The sequence below is a fragment of the Centroberyx affinis genome, unplaced genomic scaffold (genome assembly GCF_046629955.1).
Source record: "Centroberyx affinis isolate AG114_WGS23_722 - 3 ecotype Tasmania unplaced genomic scaffold, CSIRO-AGI_Caff_v1 ptg002982l_1, whole genome shotgun sequence".
Lineage (NCBI taxonomy): Eukaryota > Metazoa > Chordata > Actinopteri > Beryciformes > Berycidae > Centroberyx > Centroberyx affinis.
This window is the reverse complement of record NW_027281088.1, coordinates 143,702-171,189: the sequence shown is the minus strand read 5'-3', so window position 1 is coordinate 171,189 and position 27,488 is coordinate 143,702. Positions and strand designations below refer to the sequence as shown.

The following is a 27,488-nucleotide window of genomic DNA, read 5'->3' as shown; positions in this document are numbered from 1 at the left end:
ACAAGAAGCTGAAATACGAAGCAGGATTTCAACAAGAGCGCACATTTTTTACGCGTATCCAAATAAGAGCAGAGAAGGGGAAGGAGATCATCTCATCTATGTTCAAGGTAAGGACGCTTCCTGTGCGCTTTGGTACAAAGAGCTTGGTGAGGACAAGTCGAGCCAGCCTTGCAATAGAGCCTTTAAAGCCACAGAGACCCTTTGCAACCAATCCATCCCAGCCACAACCTGGTGTTTTTTAAAAAGCAGTTTGGTGTGGGATACAGTGCAAAGAGTTGGCTTTTCCATACAGCGGTAGGTTCGTGCCGGAGCTGGATGGTGTTGTAGTTGTGCCAAACTCGGGGGCATTTGGAGAAAATATTTTAAATTTTGAGGGGACGCAGACAAGAGCTGGGACTGACCGCCGGCACGGATTTCCCCCGGACTCCCTACAATGTTTGAAACGGTAGGGTGACAATTAATATTACGGAATGCAATGATATTTTTACGCACGATAAAGGCTAGTCTATACGAGTCTAGTTTTCGGAAAGTAGTCAGTCACTAAGCTGGGACTGAAGTACTACAACAGGATTATACTGCTCGATCCGATGTGGTTTCCCATCTTCCCGTACAGATTGGACATGTTACACGTGTCGGCTTTATCAGTTAGGTTATGAATTAAACGTGCCGGCATAATGCTTTTATTGTACAGCAGGAATAAGACGCCATATTGAGTATTTGGTAGAATTAGGCTATTCCTGAGCACAGGCTTGTTCTGTTCATGTGGAGTGTGATGTTGGAAAAAATATTATGTTGCTGTGCTCTTTCCTATCCTACCGATCCTGTGGCCGTTTTATGACCATTTTAATTGTAGGCTATTAGGATTATCTTGTGGATGTCATAAAGCAATTGAGTGTGAAATAGGCTACCACGCTTGAATTTGGTTAGTGGTGGGAAACACTAACGCAGCCAGTTTTGATGAGAAAGTTGATGCCATTACCGCTGCTGCTATTTTGTGGAGGAATTTATCATATTTACCCCGTTTCGCCTCTCTCTCTCTCTCTCTCTCTCTCTCTCTCTCTCTCTCTGTGTGTGTGTGTGTGTGTGTGTGTGTGTGAGAGAGAGAGAGAGAGAGAGAGAGAGAGAGAGAGAGAGTTTCTAATTTATTGACTGATTGATGGATTGATTGGGAGAGAGAGAGGGGGGATTTCTATTTTTTTTTCCGTTTCATAGTGTGTGTCCGCGTGTGCAATGATTGATTTGATTGATTGATCGGTTGATTGATTGATTGATTGATTGATTAGTTGGAGAGAGAGAGAGAGAGGGAGAGAGAGAGAGAGAGAGAGAGAGAGAGAGAGAGAGAGAGAGAGAGAGAGAGAGATGAGATACTAGGGATGGGATAGCGGTGTTGCCCCAAACTTCTTAAGTCTTTCCAAGTTTTTCTTTGCCTGGGATTTGAAATGTAATCCCGTCATCCTGTGTGCGTATTAAACGAACATGATACTGCTGTGAGGCGGGCAACACCCTGGAAAACATTGCAGCCTCACTTTGCGCCCAAGGGCAGCTCGCTCGGAGCCAAAGGGCTGATGTGAACTGGACCCTGACAACGGCCCTCTGTTTACCAATCTCCACAACACCTCAGCACGATATGCGCTTCTGTTCTTCACCGGAATGAAATTATTTCAAAGTCATAATTAAGACGATCCGCCAATCCTGCAGGCAGACTGGATTGTTGTGTTTTTTTCTGCCTATTTTAACCCCCAGTTGCACTCTAGATGCCCTGCGCAGTTCCACTTCTGCCAGATTCTAAAGTTCTGTGCTACATATTGTCTCGGTAAAGGCCTGTATTAATTTCCAGCCGAGGCCTGCAGGTGATATAGTGGGTAAACTGTGACCTCCAGTCGGCGATCACGAGGCAAACCACCAAACAGAAATCAAGTACAGTTACAGAAAGGCATTCATTTATTTTCTTTCCCTTAAACGCCCCTGTCTTCACATAAAATACTCAATTTGATGCTATTGACTCTGATTTATACTATGAATTTACATTAGAAAGATTCAGGTCGTACTAACAGTGTGGGTAAACTGAGATTAGGGTTTACCTCCACTATGCCTGTTGGCCAGCAAATTACGCACCAGTGGCCTTGAGATAAAGGGCTACTCTTCGCAGGGAAGTTGGCGGAATCAAGTGGTGATGTCATCTAAGTGAATTTAAAATGATTTCTCAAATTTCCAAGTGCACCAGTTCACCCTACATTATATCCGCTAATCACACTCTGACCCCGGAGTGCCCGAGACGAGCAGCATGGTCCCAATAAACTCCAGTATCCCAAATCATCCGTCAAACATAAACCGCTGCACCCCCCTAGTCCAGCAACTGCTATGGCGCGTGCTGTGATGTTTTTATTATTATTATTATTATTATTGTTATTAGGCTATTTTCCTTCAGTTGATATTTAAAACAGGAGGCGTCTGGTATTGAGTCACAACATATCGTGAGTATTTCATAGTTTGACCTGCTAATCCGGGCAGATGGTTGATGAGCTCCCAGTTGGTTCTCTTTGATTTATGTTCCTCTGCTCCGGATTATTATGCCGGTTCGCTGGATCTGGCTATAAATAAAGTTATTGCCTATGTGTCATAGCTTAATGGATAACATCCAGAACATATAGTAGTCTTGTTATTGTGCATGAGGAGCGATCATCTTTTGGCGTGTGTGTGCATGTGCTAAGAACAAAAGTTACAGGACCCCCCCCCCACACACACACACACACACACACACACACACACACCCCTCACCCCTTCGTATTTTCCTTGCGCTCAGATTGGTGCTTGGTGTGTCTGGGCGCATCACGTCTAACACATAAGGCGACCTTTAATTAGAATATTGCAGCAGCAGTTTGTTTTATTCCCCTGGAGGCTGACACCTAGCATTCCTCCCTCCCTCCCTCTCTCTCTGTTTCTGTCTCTCTATCTCTCTCTATCTCTCTCTCACCCCGGTTCTCTAATAAGCATCCTCCTATCCTCGCCTCCGGTGCTGCATGAAAAGATGCAAACATACTTAATTAGAGCGGTGGCAATAATTCCTAGGCTAAATATGCGACCAGACAGACATGGAAGTGATCTGATACGATTCAGAAAGGATACTATCTGCTCCCCTGTGTAGGATCACTTTTTTTTTAATTGACTTCCATGGCTTTTCTATACACTTGCTTTCAGGAGGGAAGAAGCATGTCTCGGCTGTCTCTGACCCGGTCCCCGGTCTCTCCTCTGGCCGCCCAAGGGATTCCTCTGCCGGCTCAGCTGACCAAGGCGAACGCCCCGGTCCACATTGATGTCGGGGGACACATGTACACCAGCAGCCTGGCGACCCTCACCAAGTACCCAGACTCAAGGTAAGCCGTCCCCGCCTTTTACGCATGATGGAGTTTACTCAACATATATGTGTCCAAACGCTTTATTTCATTTTAAAATCATTGAGAATCATTATGGAGGGGATTTTGATTTGATATTTTCAAAAGAGAGCCTGGATTTGCGTGTCATCTTTTTTGTTTAAAATGTAAAACAAATGATCATTAATTCATTGGATACAAATTATCACAAAATTTCTCTCATCAATTTTTGAATGATTTTAAATTGGTTTACAGTTTAATATGCTAATGGTTAAATAGCTGTCAGACAAATAGTTTAATTTAGTTGTTACATTATTTGACTAGTGTCTGTCTTTGGAATTCAGTTTAGTTGGATGTGTGTTGTGACAAATCAATTAGCTGACTGGCATGTTCATGTTAGGGCGACCACACTGCAACTTTTCCTGCACTAATGAAGAAGACAGTTGCCCTCAAAAGCCACTAGTTTCATATCCATTCAAACAGAGGGAGAACGCTTCCCTTCCCTTCATCATTTCTAGCATCTCTCAGCTACAAAATAAACATTTTTGTTGCTTTTTTTCTCATATTTAGTCATGATGATTCTATTTGTGTCTTAGATTATACCTTGATCTATGACACTGCTCATGTTTTTTTGTTTTTTTTTTAATCTTTTTTCACAAGATAGTTGTATTTGAAAATTCAGCTACTGCCAGGGTGGCAAGCCTCTTCCACGTTATTTGAGGCATGTGTCTTATCTGGTGGTTTGTAGTGTGGACATGTTTGTGCCCCCTTCAAAAATTCTGCATGCACTACACACCCTTTCACAGCCTTTTTTTTTTCTTTTTCACTAGATCAGGGATGTGAGGAATCCTATGAGGAAAAACTGACGTAGGCGCCCCCATCCCATCATCAAAGTTTTTGTGTGACAGCTTCATTGGGACTAAATCTAATCAAACTCGAGCTTATTAGCATTCTACAGATTGATTGACTTGGCTATTTGAGGACAACCACTGACCATAATTAAATCTTTTAATTAGTCATTATCTGTGTGTTCAAATGAGGGGATTCATTCCAAGGTGCTATATATCTTTTTTGAGGGAAGAAAAAAAATTGCCTCCTGAAATTCTTTGTTGACATTTCAAAAATACAGATAATTCAAATCTACAAAAACAAGTATTTTATAGGAGGACTCACATCTTTCATAGTAACCAATCATTTGTTTTACTTTCATGGCAGCAATCATTTTGTGAGAGAGGATGTTATTATTATTATCATTATTATCATTATTATTTAGGGTATATCTCATTTAGGAATAAAACCCCTCATATGTTGCACAGCTAAGAGCAGCTTGTCATTCATGAGGCTTTGTGTAGACAGGAGCAGAGGGGGCGTGTGCCCTCTCAGATTTCATATCTAACATCTCTCAGACATAAAATCAACAGGGATGTATTGTGTTGCCTTTCATTTGTAAGATTTAGTCATGATGATTCAGATTGTGTAAGAGATCACACCTTGGTAATCCACCCTCCCACTTTATTCACGTTTTTAGCTCCTTCCACAAATAAGTTGGCACAGACACAGATAGCTGTATTTGAAAATGCAGCGAGTGCCAAGCTGGCAGTAACTATGCTATAATATCTATGTTCACTATTGATTTGCATTGTGGACATGTTTGTCTGAATTTTTGCCCCCTCAAAAATTTGGGGTGCTCTAGGCCCCCCTGCTCCCGCCTATAATGTGTCATTCATTACACTACAGTCTCAGATTTGGCGTCAGCTGGCAGCATCCCATGTGAGCCAAGGTAAACATATACCAGGTTGTTAGAAAAGATGCCAAATTGGCTACAGGAAACAATCCACATAATCCCTTGGTAATAAACTCTTGATATTCATAAAGTCCGCTGACAGGAAATCCCTGACAACTGTCTCTGTTTTCTTTAGTTCTGACTAGAACTTGTCATGCGAAAAATAAGCTCATCCCGGGTAATGGTTTATTACTGTTTTTGTTATTGAGGCAATTTTCATTTATTATTATTTTTTTTTTTTTTGTACAATCACATTGATCTGCCTCTGTGTTTCAGTGGGTTTATCCAGTGGTCAGGGCTTCAACAGGAGACAACTGCTTTATAGGAAGTGTTTCTACTGTGTTAAGGCTGTTTCTACTGTGTTAAGGCTATCCGGCTATGGATCCGGATGTGACTGAAGCTGTTGGAGCCAATCAAACCTGTTTGCCGATATCCATTTGCTTCAAGACGTGTTAAAACACATCGCAGAAAGTTGTTCAAATCTAGGACTTGTGTTTTCCATTCGATTGTCATTGCGTGCGTATTTGCGTATTGTTAGGGTTTGTTTTTTTTTCATTTGTTTTTTTTTGGATCTTTTCCACAGCCTCACATTGACGTTACACTTTACAAAGAAGTTATTCATAGGGCGACACATGCAGGCAGGGAACCACGCAAATGGAGCATGGAGTCGTGTCAGAGCTCCCAAACAGTGTTTTTACAGTGAGAGTAAAGACCGGATACCAATGTGAATGTTGGTTGGAGCTCTCTCTCTCTCTCTCTCTTTCTCTCTCACTCTCCCTCTCTCTCTCTCTCTCTCTCTCTGTAGCTTTTTCTCTTTCCTTTTCATTCCCTTTCTTTCCCTTTCTCTCTCTCTTTCACACTCTGTCCTTTGCTCTCTCTCTCTCTCTCTCTCTCTCTCTCTCTCTCTCTCTGTCTCTCTGTCTCTCTCTATGTCTTTCTCGCTCTCCCTCACACACACACACACACATAGCCTGCACTCCCTCTCCCTCTCTCTCTCTCTCTCTCTCTCTCCCAGCCTCCTCAGTGTACAGTTGGCCTCGGGGCTACACTTTCCACTGGAGCCAGTGGAAGGAGGAGCCCTTTTGTGTGAATTAGGATAATGGCTGACAGCAGAAAGCAAAACAATTACACTGGAATAGCCAGAGCGTATGCGGCGCTTAGGCCACGTCCGGTCGAGCAGGGCAGCCTGGCAAAACGGAAAACTTGACAACTAAAAGAAGAAGGTTAAAGAATTTTAAGTTGATGATTACTTTTAATAGATTGGGCCCTAAATAATGCAGCGTGCGAAGAGAAACTTAGTCTAGTAACTAATGTGTGGTTATTCATCTTCTTCTGTGCGGGCCATATTAAGGGACAGGGGTCATGAAACATTGATGCGCACTCTGTGTAGCTCTCAAAGAGGACAGTCTCAGTAGTCACTTGAACAGAAGCTGAGGAAATTAGGGGAAATGTTCCAGAGACAAGGAAACTATTTTGAAAGGACCTCTGGACATTTTTCTCTTTGAGGACGTGTCTGGTGCGTCCAGAGATGATAGATCTGCATTCGCTTCACGCTCATTACTCAGTATCAGTATTACCTACTGTAGGCTTAATTCACTATAATAAGCATCGCAAACACGGCGACATCATTTACTGTGTGTGCAAGTTTCACGAAATGCTGCATATACCAGCTCCCCTTTAGTTTTCATTTCATTTTGTTCTTGGGTCTCCCAGCTGTTCTAAAATCAGTCTTTAACACGGCCTGGAGTGGCTTATTGCTTTAATAATATGGCAGTAACGCACTTTTGTGATACAAAAAGAATTCAAATGTTTAATGAGTCTTTTAGTTTTAAACAATTATCATTAAATAATAGTCATAATTTAATGTTATTCTTGCACCAGTAAAATACAGAATATATAGTTCCAAATAGAGAATCTAGTTATATGGTTCCAATATAGTAGAGAAAATAGTTAGGCTATATAGTTCCAATATAGTAGAGAAACTAGTTTTATCGTTTTTTTAAGTTATGTAGAGATTTTTTGTTGGCGTGTTAATATTTTAATGAACAGTTATGCGGTCACAGGTGTGCACTTATTGACTTTCTCAAACATTTTCATGCCCAAATAGACAAACATTTGGCCCATATGCTAAGATTTAGTCCCAGGGACTCATGTGGGAAGATTTTTGTTGCTGATGATTTAGCTTTGAATTGTAGAACTGTAACTGGGGAGATAATAATGGTGAGAGCGAAACCCATAACTAGAACGGTTATTCTTATCCTTTCTCTAAATGGCATAATTTCTAGTGAATTAAGCTATAGTGACATTAAACTATTCCTTGTTTTTAATGGGGATCCCTTTGTTTTTAATGGGGAATCTTCTCAAGGACCCCTGGGACCCCGTTCTGAGCACCTCCAGTTTATTGGGTATTTTCCAACGGCTCGGCAGGACTCAGCCAATCAGAACCGAGGACAGGGACTATCCTTCATATTCCCACCCCTCCGAAGTGCTTCGTGTGCGGCCCTTGACGTCGGGTCTGGGTGTGTTTGTTTCGTTTCACGGCGCGCTGCTGGATGTGCTGCGTTCACTGAGCGCCAGAGCGTTAGAGCTACAGCTTCCAGAGAGCAGGCTGTCTTCCCTCAGTAAGAAGCAGCGATACCTGCACCGGGTCCTCCCACACCTCCAGCCACGACTCTGCCAGCGCTGAGCCGCTGGCCGGCTAGCTGCGGCGGAGCGAGGATGAGTCTGACATGTGTGGGTCTGCCAGATATTGCCCACCTACTTGCCCCGCTGCCTGCCCCCACTTGGCACCGCCGGGGTGGGAGATCTGAGCTGTTCCTGTCCTTGACAACCTCCTACACCCACTACCTCCCTCCCTCTCTCTCTCTCTCTCTCTCTCTGCCTTCCCTTCTCTGTCTCTAGCTCTCTTTCTCTCCCTCTATAGCTCTCACTCTCCGTCTCTTCTTTGTACAGAGTAGCTTTTTCTCTCTCTCTCTCCCACTCTCGATCTCTCTCTGCCTTCCCTCCTCTCTGATTCTTTCTCCCTCTCTATCGCCGTCATACTCTCTACATCTCTCTATGCAGCTCTCCCTCTCTCTCTCTCTGCCTCTTGATCTTGCTTACTCTCTGCCTTCCTCCTTTCTGTCTGTTTTCATCTCAGTTTCTCTCTCTCTGTCTCTCGCCTTTGCCTTTCCTCCCCTTTCTCTCTTTCTTTCTCTCTCTGTTTCTCCCTGTCTGTCTCCATGTCTTACTCACTGTCTCTCTGTGCCCCCCCCCCTTTCTCTCTTTCTGGTGTCCTATCTCTCTACCTGTTAAAAAAGCAGAATAAGGTCTGGGGGTCCATTTCTTTGGAGCTGAGGGCCCCCCAATCAGTGATTTTACCGAAAGGGAAAAAAAAAACAGAAGAGACCAAGGGAGAGAGAGGGAGAGACAGAGAGAGAGAGAGAAGAGGGGGGTGGTAGAAGAGAGAGAAAGAAAAAGAAAAACAGGCAGCATTTTAATTGCTTTTTAAAAAAGTGGAGATGAAAAACAGAGTTAGCCTGGAGGGGTATGGTGAAATTCTAGCTGGAAGAATTGCAAGACCATATGAGAAAGGAACACCTCAGGCAAAACAGGGAGATGAGTATTGGTTTTTTATAAAGCATTTTGCATCGATTTCCAGAGAGAAAGGGAGTAAGGGAGAAGGAGAAGGATGGAGACAGAGAGAGAGAGAGAGAGAAAGAAAGAGACAGCGAGAGAGAGAGAGAGAGAGAGAGAGAGAAAGGATGGCAGGAAGGGAGAGAGGGAGGGAGAATCATCTTTGCTCTGCTTCTTTATACAGTCAACTCAAAGAGAAGAAACAGGACAAATATGACGTGATCGGTTTAGTACGCTAAGCCGACACATCAGGGTCAGAAGATACCTGATACATCCATTAAATACGAGCTCACGCGCCTCTACAAAGCACAGGATTGTAATGAAAATTCAGTTAAATTAGTCTCAGAATGAGACTGAAGCCAGCCCTGCTGTTTGTTCATTGACATTCCCATTGCAGCTCCCTTCCTATGTCTTGTAATAGAGTTTGACAATGCCAGTGCTGAGGCGGTGTGTGTGTGTGTGTGTGTGTGTGTGTGTGTGTGTGTGTGTGTGTGTGAGATCGAGCGCATTGGGTCTGCGATTTTCTTTGTCATACAACTTTTGTCAGCCGACCTAGAAGCTGTTACCGTGATTAAAGGGCTGATTACATCGGAATGATGATAATAACAGTAACGCTGTGCCCTGCCAAGAGCTGTTTCTGAGAAAGAGGATGGAAATGTGCAGTGAAACCGTTAAGGAGGTTACGTTCAACAGATTTGTTGCGTAAATCATTAGTATGACATATTTATACAGCACAGGCATTCTTGGTTTCTCTGCTGAGGGAGATACACGCAAATAGAGTGAAGTTTCGTTCCAAAATGAGATGTCAACCATCTGGGGGGAAAAGAGAGTGACACCTACTGTTATAAAATGATTGGTGACACACAAAGAAAACAAATGACGGCACTTTACAGAACCATATTTAGTACTTTTAAGTTAAGTCCTTGGTTAACATAATGGCAACATTTTTACAAACGGCATCCTCCATATTTTAGCGATACTGAATTATGAATTTCAGAAATTGATTTCATTTTTCAAAATGGATATTTAGTATTTCGGAAATGAACAATTCAAATAGATACAGTGCGGGAGTCTAGATGAGATTTTTTGACCAGTGAGAGAGGGACCTGCGGGTGAGAGGCAGGAAAACCACACCAGCGATGGGAGAAATGAATATCTGTCCAAGTGTATCTCGAGGCACGGTGCCAACATGGTGTGATGAAAGCTTAAAGATAACAGCAATTTCCACTCTTTGCCTTGATGAGCCCCTGTAGCCAACTTCAACTAACTCCTTAATCTTGCGGCACACGATTGGAAGGGGTTAACCATGGGACACGAGGCAGCAACAGGTGCCTTATTATGCCAGAGTCTCATCAATAGTTGGTAGAAGCTTAAAAAGCTTCATGTAATTACTGTTTTTTAAATTCTAATTGGAAAACTAATTACTGTACATTTGGAGAAATTTGTTTTTTGGTGTCCTAATTGTTATTTTAATTTCAAGTTATTCTTTAGTCTCTGCTTTGCCTCCAAAAATGAAGCAAATAAAACCATGGGTTAATATGATGCAATAGAATGTCTTGGACAGTTAATGTGCATGTAATTCAGCATGACATATCGAAACACACTAGGAGAGCAAAAAGTGAATGGGCTTTTCCCCACACAATGTAAACATAGTCTGTGACTACATTTCATTCCTTTTTTTTCTGAAATGGATCATTGACACCAAGTGCACATTTCAAAAGGCCACCATATTTATTTCTGGGGTGACATTTCCACTAAGGTGGTCACATCTCTCCACAACATGTATCAGAGATGAAGATTATGGATGGCCATATTTTCAGCCATGTTTATAAGACACTCGCCACATTGTATCAGAATCACTTCAATCACCAAGTACAATAAACCTACAGGGTTTTGTCTCGGTGGCATGGGACAACTGACATGCTACAAGGACAACAGGGCTTTACATACTGTACAAAACATGTTATAGACAGGAGACTTTGCATATCACTCCACATATTCAGCATTCAAATGACTGATTAATTTATAGAACACTACCATATATAATAATAAGAAGAATTCTGTTCGTGAACTCATGTCTCTATACAGACAAAAGTAAGTCTGACAGCACTGACACACATGGCACAGGGACAATAGGATTTCCTCCACAGTGCAATGGGATAGTGCAACTCAATAGACAGTAGAGTATACATACACATGTATGCAGTATGTGTCAGTATGTCATATCAATATAGAGGCTCAGTATTGAATATGTGCGTTCAAGCAGCGTTGCACACAGTAGGTTGCAGCAGTGGATTACCCTTGTACAGATTTCCACATTCATAACACACTCACACTGTACAAGTAAAATATCTTTGTCCAGATGTCCTCTTAGCATTCTTATGTCGCCGTCCACGGTTTCATACTTCTGTTTCATTTTCGCCCCTCTGACAGATGGAATAATAGAGCTGTAAAGCTGAACTCATGCCATTAATTTCTGTAAGTACAAGCAGCGAGTGTGTGTGTTGTTGTAATCTCTCTGCAGAAGGGACACTTCAAACAGGTCTGGAATGGAGGAACTGTGCCTTAAGCCCCTTGTTTCAACCTGGGATGCTAATGCATTTCAAGCTTAGTGCTAATAAAATTGAAAAATAAATGGAGGGTAATTGTTTCATGCATTTGAAGGCAGCCGGCTCATTCCATTATGTGTGTGTGTGTGTGTGTCTGTGTGTGTGCATGTGGCGGTGTGTACATGTTTGCCTGCATTTGTGCGCGGGCCTGCCTGTGTGTGTGTGTGTGTGTGTGTCTGCGTGCGTGCGTGCATGCGTGTGTGTGTGTGTATTTCAATTTTCAGAATCAGTCGTCTGTTCAATGGCACCGAGCCCATCGTGTTGGACAGCTTGAAGCAGCACTACTTCATAGATCGGGACGGCGAGATATTCCGCTACATTCTCAGTTTCCTCAGGACCAGCAAACTGCTCCTTCCAGATGACTTCAAGGTATATGTCCGCACCATAACATACTGCATTGTGTGTCTTTGTGTTGTTTTTTTTCAGCTTGCACAGTTTGAAGAAAATAATCAAAATGCTAGAGTATGGAAAGCCCTCTGCCAAGAGATGCAAGGCTCAATAGTATTGTGTAAAATCCCTTTTCTAATATTTGTTATATATACTATCTGCTGTGGGTTTGATCCTTCCACTTCTTGCTGTCGGTTACTTGCAATACTGGCGATCTAGGAAAGCCTATTTACTCTGTCACTCTGGAGTATCAGCTAAGTTCCTGTATTGTAAAATGTAAATACGTCACCATTGAAATAGGTTTGTATTTTGTATTGATGTTTACCTGGCTCTCTCAGGGGGTTGAGTGTTCTTCAGTCATGCCAGGAAATGCTCCCAACACCACAACAGAGCCACCAGTGCTGCTTTCACAATGCCTAATTTAGACTCGCCTTCCTCCCGTTCGGCACATCAATCACCTGTCGCATAAGCATAAGCAGTAATCAGGATGTTTTGGAGGGGAGAGAAATATGGGAGAGAATCAGTTTGATGCGGAGCGCGGCACGGCGGAGAGGTGAAAAGCCCCGGCTAACTGGAGCATGGCCCGGCGATGTGTGCCAAAGCCCAGAGCTGTTGTTTTTCACTGAGAGTGGTTTCTATAGAGGTGAGCCCAGGTGAAATAGCCTGCGCGCCCCTTTGCTCTCCCCTGCGCTCTGATGACTGGCTCCCACGCAGACAGAAAACCACAGAGTCTCACTGACAGTCGGGGTCTAGCTGGGAGAGCTGTGGCATGTTAGCACAGTTGACAGGATACAGTGCAGACAGTAGTGTGGTATTTAGTCTCACTGAGAGGTGTGCAGGTGATGTGTACCGCGCGTCTGCTAATCAGGTTTAATACACATACATACACACACATGTTTTCTATCCATGTACACATATACTGTATGTCTGTGCATATACCCACACACACACACACACACACACACATACTTTGCTCTGTCTGGGCCATTGAACCTGCTTTGGCTCACATTAGACCATTGTGGCTGCACACACCTGGCTCCTGTTTCAGAGCGTGCATGAAAGAACTCCACTGCAAGTGAATGCACATATATTAGATCCATTATGGTATTATGTTAAATGACCCAATACCACATGTCCATGGCAACACAACAAACGGTGTCAGGCGTGGGATCAAATTATGCTTTGGATACTTGAAGAGAAGCATGAAAAAGCAATGAATAACAGGCTGGCGGGGGGAACACACACTTGTAGATTCCCATTCAAACCATGTATGTTTAGATTGCCAGTGAAGCGAATGTAAGCGTGTTTTGTAATTTTGATAACATGTCATGACATTAGCTGTGTGGACTTGAATATACAGTATCTGTCTGTCCACAGTCAGTAGACTGCAAAATGGTAAGAATGAATATTTTCTTAATGGTAGCAGCCATTAAAAGAGACTGATAGCATCACTAGCAGGTTAGCCGCACCAAGTATCCATATGGCCGTGTGTAGCTCTGTCACAATTATTATATATTCTGCCTGAAAGTCTTTCCTGTTCAAGGTTCTTATGCAGAGATATTATTTCCTGGGTGTATTCTACTGTTTCACTTCTATTCTACCTTAACTTGCATGACCTTTCCTGTGGGCTGGGGCGTGTTCATCATTCTCTACAAGGGAACGAGGCGAGGCCAAGCTGCTCAGAGCCGGGGGCAAACTCTCAGGGCTTTAGCAGTTAGTCTGAACGCGAGCCAGACCTCAAACAACAGAACATGACATGAAAGCCCTGCATTTTTTGGCAAATGATGGCCTGAGTCAGTACCGATTAGTTTTTTTCTGGGAGTCCTTCTCATTCAACGCCCCCCCCCCCCCCCCTCCTTTCTGTGAAGTCTCGACAGTCCAATCAGGCACCAGGGTTGAGCAGAATGCATTGTTTCAACTCATTACGTTCCCCTCGCATAAGCCTCTGTTGATCTGCATACCTTTCAATTTGCGTGAAGTCGGAAAAAAAAATGCAAATAGTGCGAGGCGGAATTGAGCATGTCCTTATCTGAACACAATCAGGCTTGCCGTCGCCCGAGGGCCGGGTCTGTTCTGCTGCTGGCAGCCACGGCGCTGTGTGTTTTGCTAAATCAATGTGAAAGTCTGAGCAGAATAGGAAAAGAAATTTTTCAGCCTACATCAGTGGAACAAAATATTCACTATTAATATCCTCCCTCGTCTCATTATTCAAACTACAATTAATCACAAGTGTGTAAGCAATGCTCAGTCAAATTTGGGGCATGGTTGTGAACCGTTAAGAGTTAGTGGTTTCTGTGTTGGTTTTATTCGTTGCGTTGTGCTTTAAATCAATGGGGCTTTGTTTCTTCAGGTATCCACCATACTAAAAATAATGGGAAAGAGCTAATGGTTCTTTCTGGCAGAAATCCTCTATTGTATTTTTGGACTGCATACCAAATGAGAGTCGGCTGGATTTTTCTTCAGTGGTTTGTTGAATCAACAACCTGTGAACCCCTACTTGTGCTGGTTTAGTTTACTGTTTTCGCTCCAAAACACAGGTCTTTATCAGTCTTTATCAGTCTTCCTGTCTGTCTCTATCTCTCTCTCTTCTTCTCTCTCTGTTTCTGCCTCCCTCTCTGTCTCTCCCTCCCTCTGTCCTTCCCTGAGATGTTGCCTTGCCAGTGGGCGATCAGGTCGGATCATTATTTTGAAGCTCAAACGGGCTGTCTGGACACAGGATTGGGGGATGAATTGTCTCGTAGAGCTGGCAGCGGTAGCAGCGGCGGCAGCAGCGGCCAGGACGGAGCTGTTGGGCCTGTCTCCCTCTCATCCTCACCTCGGCGCTTAGGATTACTCTGTTGTTTTCTGCTGCTGCTCAGGATGACTAAAGTGCCTCGCAGACAGACCCCTGTTAAAAACATATCCATCCATGGCTTCAGACCTGTGAAGGATGAGGAGCTACACTTTGATACAGAGAGCCGCCTGAAGGGGAGCGTCTCGGTATGAGTTTTGTCAGCTGCAGCGAGAAGGCCAGGAGAGAGAGAGCGAGAGAGAGAGAGAGAGAGAGAGAGAAAAGAGAAAAAAGGACCCACTCCCCCTTTCACATTCTGTAATCTTAAATATTAGACCATCAGCTTAAGATGTGTTGCGTCACCACTCCGTCCAGATGGGGTTGGATTTGGGTGCCGTTCACGCTCCCCAGATGAAGGCTTAGTTCACATGAAGGGTTAAACCAGTGAGGGGCTTTTCATGGCGAAAGAGTCTGACAGAAGTAGCAGGGTTAATGAATATACTGTTTGCTGCCATGCCCCGTCTCTGTACCCAGCAGTGGTCCGGAGAAGGGAAAGGAAAAAACTCTTTTTAGATCAGGGCTCCCTGGCGGCCGCAGCACCCAACACCCACAGCCAGTGATGATGCAGTCTATCTGAAACAGACTCTGTCTCCGCGGCACATTATCTCACTTTACTCGTGTATTTAGGCTTACCACTGCACCGAGCTGAGCAACTTCTCTCTTTACCCATTATATATGTTATCAAAGGCATGATCACACAGCCTTTTGTAATGGTCTGATAAGCACTGTGGGTATAGCAACACATCAGTGTCATGCGAAAGGTACCCTTTGGTTTTGTAGAGGAAGTGCATCAAGGGAAATTGAATTATCAAACTGATAACCGTATTCCGCCCTACCATAGCATACAGTAAAACAAACTGTAGCCAAGAGCTAAGGAACACGAACGTCATTTAAGAATAAACTACGAATGGCAGTGAGAGCGCACAAACTAAAAATGAATTAAGCTGCCATTCTTTGTCACTGCGAAACACTAATCTGAACACAGATTTATTAATTACTAATTGTTTTGCAGAAAGATTTGCAGCATTTAAGTGACATTTTACCTAATTAAATCTTGTTCTAATAGGAGCTCAACATCGGGCCACAAGCCGCATTAACATAAAATTGCCTCCATGTAAGGAATACATTAAAATCCTCCTTGGCTGATGATTGTCCTCATGTTCACTTCCACATATCTTTTCCTCACCTCCCGTCTGCCTCCAATAGCAAACCTCCTCCCCAGTATTTTCTACGGTAGTGTTGAATGATGGTGCCATCTGGTCTTGTGGGAAATTAGAGGCAAGAGCGCAGGGGCAAATGGCCCCCAGCAAGCCCTGCCCAGGAGGGAGAGGCAGGCAATCTGCTGCAGACTGTCTGCACACAGGAATGCACCATCCCACTTCACTGGAGCCCTACTGACGGCCTCGCTGGAGTCAGCTCACTAAAACATGCTAAAGGCTAGCACAGCTCTGCCAACAGCTACTGTGGAGGAGAACTGCAGCACTGGCTAGGCTTAACTTAATGAGACTGTGGTCCTACTGATGAGAGGCCGTCACAGATCTTTGTTTATTGTTCTTCTTTCCATAAGATGTATGACATGGTTACATGTGAGACAGTGGGCAGTTCTCAGTCTTGGTATTGACATTCGTATGTTCACAAGCACAAACAAAGGTCGACACATTTTACATTTACATTTTGGGCATTTAGCTGATGCTCTTATCCAGACTGACTTACTCTAAGCTTCAATTCCTAGATAACTGACATTACAAGCAACCAATAGTAAGTAGTGCAAGGGTCAAAGATATGGTGCCATACCTTTGTACTCCTTAGTAATTAGTAGTTGCTTATATTGGATTGTAAAGACAAAGACCACTAGTGGTATCTGACATACATATGAATGTTTTCTTATAAATATTCAGTGATATTTTAGGAACTTTAGAGCATGTCCACCATATTACTCACATTCGTATTTCACTTGAAGGGTCAGAGTGCAGACGCAACCAGGAACAGCTCTCCTGGAGTAATTAGGGGTTCAGTGTCTTGCTCAAGGACACTTCGACATTGGCTGTTGTGGGGACTTGAGCCTGGCAACCAGTATACTCTCTGCTCTCAGTATACTCTCATCTTTATGTTTGAATCAGAATCGGGATCACTTCAATAGTCTTGTGCAATAAATGTGTAGGCCTCTGTAGGAATTTGTCGTGGTGACCTTGGCGAGACATACGGACAACGTACAAAGATTCACGGTATAATACTGACACATGTTAACATACATGCAAACTCACTGCTCTGATCCCCATGTTCGCCTGCCTGTACAGGACTTCCACCTGCTGTACGAGGAGGCGCGTTATTACCAGCTGACGCCCATGATCAAGGAGCTGGAGCGCTGGAAGCAGGAGCGTGAGCAACGAAGGATGGCCCAGCCCTGCGACTGCCTGGTGGTGCGCGTCACACCCGACCTGGGCGAGAGGATCGCCCTCAGCGGGGAGAAGGTCCTCATCGAAGAGATCTTCCCCGAGACCGGAGACGTCATGTGCAACTCGGTCAACGCCGGCTGGAACCAGGACCCAACGCACGTCATCCGCTTCCCCCTCAACGGCTACTGCAGGCTCAACTCCGTCCAGGTAAGACACTAGAAAACCCTTCCTGTCTGTTGCAGTAATGAAGAGCTGGTAACACTTTGCTTGAGGCGTTGCTGACAAGGTATGATAAGGCATCATAATCATGTTATGGGAGCATTATGATTGTGTTATAATCATTATATGCCTAATGTAATATAGCAATAATGCCTGAGATGACGTCCTTTATTGTTATTATGGATCCAACGTTGCTGCAGTCAACCTTTGGGAGCACCGAGAGAACCATGATCGTAGTACAGAATATCCTAAAGGGTGCTATGGTTTTCCTTCAAAGTAGCCTACATAGATGAGAATACAGAAAGAAAGAAAGATCACTAACAAGCTCCCTGGTTAACACAAGAGTTAGCATAGCTACCAATAAAGCATGGCTTGCTGTGCGTTGTGGAAGTTATCAGCGTGGTGTGGCTGGAACATGTCTCTAATGAATACACACAATGTGTAAAAACTAGGGTTGAATACTTCTTTGTGCAGCTATAACTTAAAGAATATGCCGAACAGGTTCAGTAAGTATTGCAATGCATGTCAAAACACATTATACAATGCATGTAATTTTCAGATGTGATTATGATGCAAGAATATTGCACAAACAGTTATGATACACTTATAATGTCACACAATGTACTTGTGTGGCATTATAGTGTTACCTAAGAATTATTATTGGATTTTTCAGTATGATTTTTGAATGAAACCATTATGCATTTGTCTCCGTACTGTGGTTTTGCAGCTCTTTATTTTTGGTATTGTAGGTGTTGTATGGCATCAATCCCATCTGTGAGGTTAGCCATAGGACACAGATTCCACTTTGAAACTTTGCTATGAGTCAGTCAACATGATTTGTGGCCTTGTAGACACCCTACATGTTGCCACAGTGGAGTTTTGTTTTTTTTACCTTTATTCACCAGGGAAGGATTTTGCTGAGCAGCACACTATTTTTCACCACCTCCCTTCAGCACATTCATACACACTTTCACACCTGGGAGTTGCCCAGTTCAACCACAGTCTTGATGGCCAATCAACTCCACTGTAACTATTGAGTTTCAGATGCCTTGCTGAAAGGCACATTGATGGGAGCTGTTGAGAGAGAGTGTCACTTATTCCCTTTCCCAGCCCAGATATTCCAAGCCAGTCTGGGGATTTGAACTGGTGACTTTCTGGTCACAAGCCAACTTCTGTAACCTTTAGGCTACCTGCATTGTTTGGCTTTATCCGCTGTGAAGTTAGCCGCAGACCACGGATTCCACCTTGAAACTTTGCTATAAATTCAGTCAGCATGATTTGTGGCTCTGTAGTCATTCTGCATGTTGCCACAGTGGAGATGATAGTGCTTTGTCAGTATTAGAAGTTAGCACAGATAATAGCTGCTCTGGTGTAGCTGCAGTGACTTTGTCAAGAGATTTCCAGAGGTAATGGCAAGTCTGACAGGTGTACAGAGTGTCAGTATTTTCTCATTCTGTCTGAAGATTGTCTTTCACAGTGTTCTGGTTGCTGTTGCATGTGCCACACACTCGTGTTGTTGTGGGTTTGAGTCTGACCTGTGTGCTTGGTCACTGTACAACTTGTCACTGTACATATAGCACTGCGTATGGCATTGCTATCCTCTCCAATACATTTGTTTTATACCAGGTTATACCAATTTCAACCAGGCAATCCCGTTGAGATTAAGAATCTCCTTTTTTAAAACAGACCTGGTCAAACTGTCTAGTAAAGCAGAAACGCCTTAAAAAAAAAATAAAAAAAAAATAGTCTTACAGTCTTACAGTTGTTTTACCCAAAGAGGTCTATGAAAGGGAGGATGGGGGGAACATAACAGCCTCACACCACAGGCTCGCTGTAACACACTTCAGTGCCCATAGCCATGCGCAGGCCAACACGTAGAGGAGCCTTTCCCCCCCTCCAACACCCAGAGCGAGCTTCTCCCAGGCAGGCTAGCTTGCTCTGACACCTCCACCTCCCTCCTGCCAATGTGAGAGACCACCTCCAGGGAGGAGAGCTGAGCGAGCGGGACAAAGCATGTGTGGACTGCGGCCATGTTTTCTTGCGAAAAAATGAAAAAGAGGAATGGAAAGGGGGGGGAAATGATATGCATAATTTACGCTTTACTCCTTTTTAAGACACAGCTCCTTTTTTAAAAAGACTCCAATATAACACCGCTCAAGGCGATTGAAATACACGTATTGCATTTTTTAATACCATACTTACAATTTCTCAAACAGCCTAAACCGGTTTATACTTCTTTTATAGATTTTTAAATGACTTGCAATATAATTAATTGGCCGCATCAACTAACACAACATTTTCCCACTCTGTTTACCAGCGAGACTGGTTATGGGTTGTGAGCGCATCAGACTAACATGGTCTGGGAGGACTGTTTTTTTTTTTTTTTTTGCGGGTTCTTATTAAGGCTTGTTCCTCTGAAGGCGAGGTGAACTGAAATCCTCTATTCAGTGCGTGAAGGACCCAGTGCCTAGAGAAAGGGGAGCTGGAGGGCTTCCTGTTAGCGATGCCCCCATTAATGAAAGAAGGACACAGTAGGGCTCTGAAGGCCTTTTGTCTGACAATATGGCCTTTCTCGGATAAGGAGGTGTTGGTTGTGGCGGCAGGCTCTCTTGTTTTTTTCTCAGGCTGGCCCCTTTAAGACACACACACACACAAATTCTGTTGAGATAGACAGCAAATGCTTAAACATGCAATTCTGTAGACTCATACACACACACACACACGCACATTCACAGGCACACACACACACACACGCACACGCACATATGCATGCTCAGTGCAGGGCCCGGCTCATTGGGTCGATGTAGATGAGGACATAGGGAGCAGATGGAGGTGTTTTTTGGTGTAAGAGGAGATTTTTCTAAACAACTTACTCATCCTGTCCTCTCTCATTGTTGCGTGAAGGTATGAGAAGGTTAGGAAAATAATCCTCGTCTTACCCGCCAGACAATGAGCCTGTGATCTGATTTCAGTCCTGGACCCCAACCCAGGGGAACGCACACACAACCACACCCTGCCCACAGAGGAAGAACGAGGAGAGAAGGAGTGAGAGAGAGGGAGGGAACAGGACAGATGGGAGAGATGCAGTACTGTCTGGAAGAGGGTGCTTTTGTTTGGACTGATTTTTCGATGGGGCCTTAACAAGAGGGAGAACCTTATGAGGCAACCTTTAAATGGGGGCTATTTTCAATTTATCCCTTTATGCACGTCACTAGCGCAGAGAGGGCCTTTTAGTCTCGAATGCTTTTATCAGGGTAGTGTAAGGTAGCCGTCTTGCCCAAGGCTGGGAATTGCTAGACCTTCCGATACTTAGGCCACAATGAGATAATATGACATTCCTTGAAGCCTTACTGTACACTAAGCATAGCGATTTGAGACTGCAATGTTTTGCAATTTATTATTTAGTTTTTCTTTACTTAAATGCTATTAAAGGCTAAAATAATGGTCCTGAGGGTAGCAAAATGGTACGATTGGTTAAACGTTTGAGTGAAACAATCTTGCCCAATTATCAGATGAAATTCAAGGCATTTCAAGGATTCAATTTCCAGGATCTTTGTTTCCATTTCAAAAACATCAATTACCAGTATGTCATTGTGTTATCTTCTATTCACAGCCTTGAAGTGCTAATAACATTATCAACATCGGTGTATTGATAGAATATCATGGAGGAAAGTATCACAGTATTGTATTAATTTGGCCCCTTCTACCCTAAGTCTTGCCAATTCAAATGTGAGACAGTGAGAATAAACAACCCCACCTTGGCGAGTGATTCTCCATGAAGTCATGAAAGGAATTTAGGGAATAATGCAAACCACCTGCACTGTGATGTAGAGCCAGTGGAGAGAAATAGAGAGCAGCACAGGCACTTAGCAGAGGGAAAACATTTAGCCAAAGAGCCACAGAGGTGTACACATGTGCCTCCCAGAGCTGGAGCCGGGCCTGCTGCTCCATACATCAGCATGATGGAGCACTCAGATCAGGCCAGGCCCAATCCGTCCTTCATCAATGTGACAGCAGAGGCACTCGGAGAGAAGGGCCCCCTGTCCCCCTGCTGCCTGGGCAGCGAACGCAACACGTCGCAACACTCTCTTACATGTCACACTGCCACTCCATCAATCCTGGAGCGGGCAGAGAGAGAACACAGCTCATCAGAACAGAAAAGACCACACAAACTCCTCACTCATGGTCCTTTGTAGCTCAATGAGTAGAGCAAGGCATTAACTGCCAGGGTCAAGGCTAGGTCACACTAGATGATTGTTACACCGATTCATCTCAACTGTCAGGGTGACAGGTTTGGGAGTAGGGGGGCACGATGGTCGCATAGATTATCCTGTAGTGTAAACAGGCTAAAGATTGGAGATTTTGGCTTCCTGACGACTCCAGACCAGTCGGAGCCTGACAACATTTTTTCAAACGTGATTGATTTCATTAGGCTGAGTCCGGTCGGTCTCTTGTAGTGTGAAGCGGTCCAAAACTCACCAAGACTGAAATCTGAGCCTGGCAACAGCCAATGGGAGTTTATCTCAAGGGAAGGGAAGAAAAACAGAATGAACAGGACAAGAAGTGGCTTTCAACAATAACAGCTTCCACATACACTTTACATCAGAAGGTTCCCAACTTCATGTTCTCCATTCTTAAGTAAGTTAAGAATGGAGAACGTTGTGTGTAAGTTCTTACTCAATTGTATTTGAAGGAATAAACAGAATGGCAATGCATCTGAATCAATCCACATAAGTGTCATACAAAATTCTTCATCAATGTTATCCCTGTAATGTCACATCAAAATACATTTGTAATATAAATGTAACTTCTGTACCATGAAGGAAGAAACCATACTTGTTTTGTATTATTGCACTGAGCTGTCTGGATGAATGGGAAAATGTTTTTGTATGACAGAATCGGGTAGTGTGTGATCTCTCGTCTTCATGTGTGTGACACCCCAGCTTTGCCCCATCGCCTAGTATGAACAGCCTCCCAACGGGACTTAAAGCATTTACTGAAGACCAGTGTAGTAGTCGTCTAGTGTAACGTATAGTTTGACCTAAACCTTAGCAGTTCCATTCCCTGTGTAGCTCAATGGGTGTAAAGCAAGGCATTACACTGCCGGGGTTAGTGGTTCCATTCCCACTAGGGCTACCCACACTAAAAATGTATACACTCATGATACTTGGTACCATGGTACACAGCTACTCAATAATCTGCCTCAAATACTGTAAGAATATATTCCAGTGTGAATGTTTTTTTGTTGCTTGTCACTCCTAAACAAGGTGGCAGATGGCATAGAAAATTAGAAAGAGTTGGAGCAAATTGGTTGAGTGATCTGACAAGAGCTTTTCGGTGGCTGTTTTATGCCAGATGCTTGTGATAAGCAGAGGAGACGAGGCAGAGACTGCAGTTAGTGCTCCTTGTCACATATTAAAGACCATGCATAGTTAAACAAAAGCGGCCCCCCTAAGTGCAGCGCCCATCACGGTTGCTGTGTGTGTGTGTGTGTGTGTGTGTGTGATACCTGTCACTCAACCCTCAGCCCTGTGCCACGAGTGCCGGAGACTCAGACAGGAGCAAGTGTCTTCCAGTGCCTCCAGAGAGGCGATGCAAGTGTATGTGCACTCCGGTGGCCATCAATATTACATCGTGCTCCGGTTTCCAGCCCTGAGACTCATCCACTTTGATTCCTGCCTCGCCATCTTTGCCGCGTTCAAAATATACAATGCTGGGAGGTTAGCGGAGCGAGGTTGATGTATCCCCTGCTCATCCCCATGAGCAGGCGACCCCAGATTGAGTGGCAGCTCTGCAAGATGGTTATATGCTGAACGGTGGATGTGCGTGTGTGTGTGTGTATGTGTTGGCGGGGTGGGGTTGGGGTGGGGGGGCAGATCCCTCTGCAGCCAACCCTGCAACAGTGAGAATAGTTTAGTTACAAATGTATAAGGCTCACTGGGGATGAAGGGGGGTGAGGAGAAAGCAAAGCTTTCATTCAGCTTTCTGCTTCAATCACACAGGCAGGAAAAGACGAGAAGAAGAGCTGCCAGAGTTGAGCGTAAAACTAGTAAACTTCTGGTAAAGTGTCAACATATCTGCTGGACTCTTATGTTTTGATTTCCTGTTTTGAAAGCGCTGAGGGTAGTCCACCCCCCTCCAGCATGATAGCAATAATACCCGACTCCAAGAAGGTTTTCAATACTGTGATTAGAAGTTGTGATGATGCGGCGAGGTATGAGGCGCAGCTTTACCAAAGTAACTGAAATCCCAACAAACAATGCTATTTTGGGTATTGTGGTTGCTATGCCAGTCACCAGTGCATGTGTAATCTCTGAAAAGTTTTCTTCAGAGTAGTGTTCAAAGACTCAACAGGAGAAAGTAAGAGAGATTGCTAACCAGCTGTAATTCCATTTAACAGAAAATTTGGCTTCATGGGAATTATCAGCATGGTTGGAACAAGACTTTACAAACCAATCAGATTGCATGGCTGCGACCCACTGTATAATGGATTTTGTTATAGTTTCACTCAAGTGAGGCGGGAAAGTGAGCAGACAAATCTGTGGAAGTATAGCATAAACTGGGATTTGAAACCCTGCGGTCACAAGTATGTGAAGCAAACTGAGTCACCGGGACATGTTTTAGCTTTTCAAGAGGGAGCGTTACTTTCCGTTGTCAGTCGGGATTCATTTTAGGACATCGTCCTGTGGACATTGAAACCTTTTGCTTGGATACTTCTTAATTATTCAATGTATTGTTTATGCCCCTCTGGCATTAATTCAGTGTGTCAAACTGGATGTGAAGTTTTTTTTACGGCTTCCAAGCGCTTATAGTCATTACAGTATCCTTGAATCAGTTACAACTATCTATAATAATATCCTTAAGTCTTTTGTGTTGTCATGCATTAATGATAAAAGTGTTTTCAGACTATCTTTATTGATCAGGCCATTCTCCTCTGTGACCAAATTCATTGCCGAACATGACAGAGTCCCACATGCGTTAAGAAGATGATGGGGAAAAATGCAATGTGATGCAATGATCAAAGAGGGGAATGTAATATCATTTCCATAATCGTTAGGCTCCTCCATCGTCTGTCGTGGATTTGGGAGCGTTTGATGCTTGGGCAGGTCTCTTAATTAGCCATCCTCACCATCAGCTGTCTGCCGCCCCCTCTCTCTCTCTCGCAAATTACAGAGTTTGTCGTCGTCGTATGGCCAGAGGAAGAAAAGGGAGGGGGTAAGTTATCCAAGTGGTCCTTTCTGGTTACAAACAAAGCGCTGCCCCACATTTGAGTTTAATCAGGAGGTGGGGGTGTTGCAGTTTCAGGTCTGTTCAACAAATTTGTGTGTGTATTTATGTGTGTGTACGCTTGTATGCATGCATGTGGCGAGTGCGTGCGTCACGTGTGCATGTGTGAGTGTGTGCGTGTTTGTCTGGGTAAGCGCGCATGGCTTGCATGCACACGTGTCAAGCACGTGTGTGTGTGTGTGTGTATGTGTGTGTGTGATTTATCTGCTCCTCCGTGGTATGCTAATCCCCAGACAGGGGAGGCTGCAGCCCCTCGACCTGGAGGCCTAAACGCCCCACTTTAGCCCTCCAATGGGGCCCGCGCTCCTGTAATTAGAGAGGTCACTCTCTACTGTAAGTGTGCGTGTGTGTGTGTGCGTGTGTGTGTGCGTGTGCATGTGTGTGTCTGTGTGTGTGTGTGTGTGTCTCTATGGGCAGCAGAAGAAACCGATCTATTTTGCGTGAACTTTTCTGGCTCAGTATCTGGCAGAAGGGGTTAGCCCTCGGCGAGACCTTTCATTTCCATGCACTGCACACTCCATTAAAAGGATGGGGGAATAAGTAAATACACGGCACTCCTCGCACTGGGATTTAGATATACCCCCTCCAAATAAATACCCCACAAGGATTACGGCAGATGAGGAGACTAAGCGAATGCCGGGGTGCGTGCGTCCACGTGTGTGTCTGTGCATTCGGACTAGCGTGTGCGCATCAGTGCTGAGTGATTAAAGCAGACCAGACTCGAAGGCTAGCGTTCATCCCTCCGCCCCATCTCCCGTTCTCTCCCTGCAGCTCCGTCCTCACGCCGATCGCCCCCCGACTCGCTCTATCCTCATTCACCACACGTTGCTCTCTCCTCCGCTCGCAGACCTCACTTCTCCTCTCACCCATGCCTCATTACTCAAATTAGGAGCCCTAGTAATCACCATGCTGAGCTCCACTCAGCTCCCTAACACACCTAACTCGCACTCCACTCTCCTCATCCCTTTGAGCTCATGCCCTCAGATCAGTAGCCCATCCAGCGCGAGCGGCATGAATATTGCAGAGATGGTATGATGTCGGAGTGCCCTGCGGTTTGGTTCCATCGCTACGTGTGATTGGAGGGAGGGGAGGTTAATGACACATGCTCCATGTTGTGACTGATGGAGATCTGCGGTTGATGTAAGGAGGATGGATGGACGGATGGTCATTAAAAATTGATAAGCAGGGATGGGTATCGAAAAGTGATACATATCCATTATCTGAGATAGATTTGAATCTTCAAAATGCTGGATTCTATTAGTGAGATAACAAAGTTTCCTATAGTTCATGGTTATTTTTATTGAGGAAACCAAGTGATTGTGGTCCGATTATATTTGGAAAAGCAAAAACATTTCATTTGTAAGCAGAAAATAACAAAATTGTAAGAAAAAGAAAGACAGGTATCATTGGAACCAGCATCTTCTATCGATAAAACTTCCCAGTTCTACTTGCTGACAATGCAGCATTGTTAACCTCCTTCTCTTGCCTCTCTCTCTCCCTCTCTCCTCCCTCTGCTCGCAGGTTCTGGAGCGTCTTTTCCAGAAGGGCTTCAGCGTGGCGGCGTCCTGCGGAGGCGGAGTGGACTCCTCCCAGTTCAGCGAGTACGTGCTGTGTCGCGAGGACCGGCGGAGTCTGTCCATCAACACGCCCATCAGGATAAAACAGGAGCCCCTGGACTAGAGCAGCACTCTGGGAGAGGGACTGTCCATGAGAGCGGCTCATAACACCCCCCCATCTCCCCCCCTCATCTCCTTACCCATCCCGTCCTGCCTACGCCCGAATGGGGCAACACCCCCGCCACCCCACCCCCCCCACCCCCCCACCCCCCCACTTTACCTCCCCCCAAACGGCCCCCTCCAAGAAACCAGAAACAACATACCTAAGTATTAGCAGAAGCCTGTTAACCTTGCCAGCTCTGCAGAACTCTTAAGGGGAATGTAGTACCAAACAAAGGAGAAAAAAACAAAAAAACAAGCGTCAATAACAAAAGTTTTTGATTATGTTAAATAACGCTCAAAGAATCTGGGACCATGATGAACAACAACAACAACAACAAATAGACTGAACAACAGCTCCCTTGAACTGCTTTAGCACCGTGACCAATTGATTTTCCCCCTCCTCTTCCTATGGTTTACCGACCCCTTGTGAAAAAAAAAAAGGTGTCCTGACCCTTTTGGAGGGACTCAAAGCCCTCCCACCCCTCCCTCGACTCTCCACACCCCCCCTTCTCTCTCTCGGTGCAGCGTTCGGTGGTGTGTCGTCCAGTCCCGTGTCCGTATGAGGCCCGTGTGTTGTGTACTGTGTTGCCAGTGCGCCTGACAGGGGACGAGGACTTTGTTTAGGGAGGCCCGGCCTGCTGTGGGACAAGGGGGCTGGCAGACGGGGCGGTACTAAGGACGAGAGGGGGAAGACATAATCTGATCTCGCCATTCCCCAGTCCCCCCCCCCCCCCCAGAACCCCACTACCCCGCGACCCCGTCCCACCTCACTTCACCCCACAGGCCTCGCTACAGAAGGGGGGGGTCCCGCCGAACCAGCGTCGTTTGCCAAACTGATTGTTTATTATTGTTTTTTTCATTGTTGTTTCTAAAGTATGTTCTACTTGCTCCTTTTTGCTGTTTTTATCAGGACATGGTGTAAACAATTATTATTAATAGGATTATTTTCTATGTCTCCCTTTTTCCTTTTTCTCCAATATGAAGGATGTATGAACGTTGTATTCATTAGGCTTTGAGAGCTTGTGAGGGAGCGTTTCTTGGCAGTAGCTGCAGAAACTCAGATGTCTGCAGGCTACGTGGCTAAAGCGATCTGGCTGGCAATGCATTCAGAGCCGGAAAAAGTCCCATTGTTCAAATGGGGATGGAAGAGAACCTGGATATTTCTACATCGTTTATAGTCAAATGTGTAGCACACATAAAACGTGCTCTGGAATTCCCACTTATTAGCTCAAAAACATATCTCGGATCTCTGATCGGATTCACTCACACAAGA

At 44.5% G+C, this 27,488-nt stretch overlaps 1 protein-coding gene across 3 annotated transcripts; it reads left to right on the top strand.

Moving 5' to 3' along the window:
* LOC139658922 (BTB/POZ domain-containing protein kctd15) lies at positions 1–26,286 on the top strand. Of its 3 annotated transcripts, none has more exons than XM_071537106.1 (5): positions 1–107; positions 3,199–3,374; positions 11,603–11,747; positions 16,893–17,198; positions 26,019–26,286. In XM_071537106.1, the coding sequence occupies exons 1-5, from the start codon at positions 99–101 to the stop codon at positions 26,175–26,177; spliced, it is 795 nt and encodes a 264-aa protein (XP_071393207.1). In that variant the 5' UTR covers positions 1–98; the 3' UTR covers positions 26,178–26,286. The 3 variants fall into 3 exon arrangements, with proteins under 3 accessions (XP_071393207.1, XP_071393206.1, XP_071393208.1); XM_071537105.1 differs by lacking the exon at positions 1–107 and adding an exon at positions 321–445; XM_071537107.1 differs by lacking the exon at positions 1–107 and having other exon boundaries at positions 3,169–3,374.
* The last annotated feature ends 1,202 nt before the right edge of the window (positions 26,287–27,488 follow it).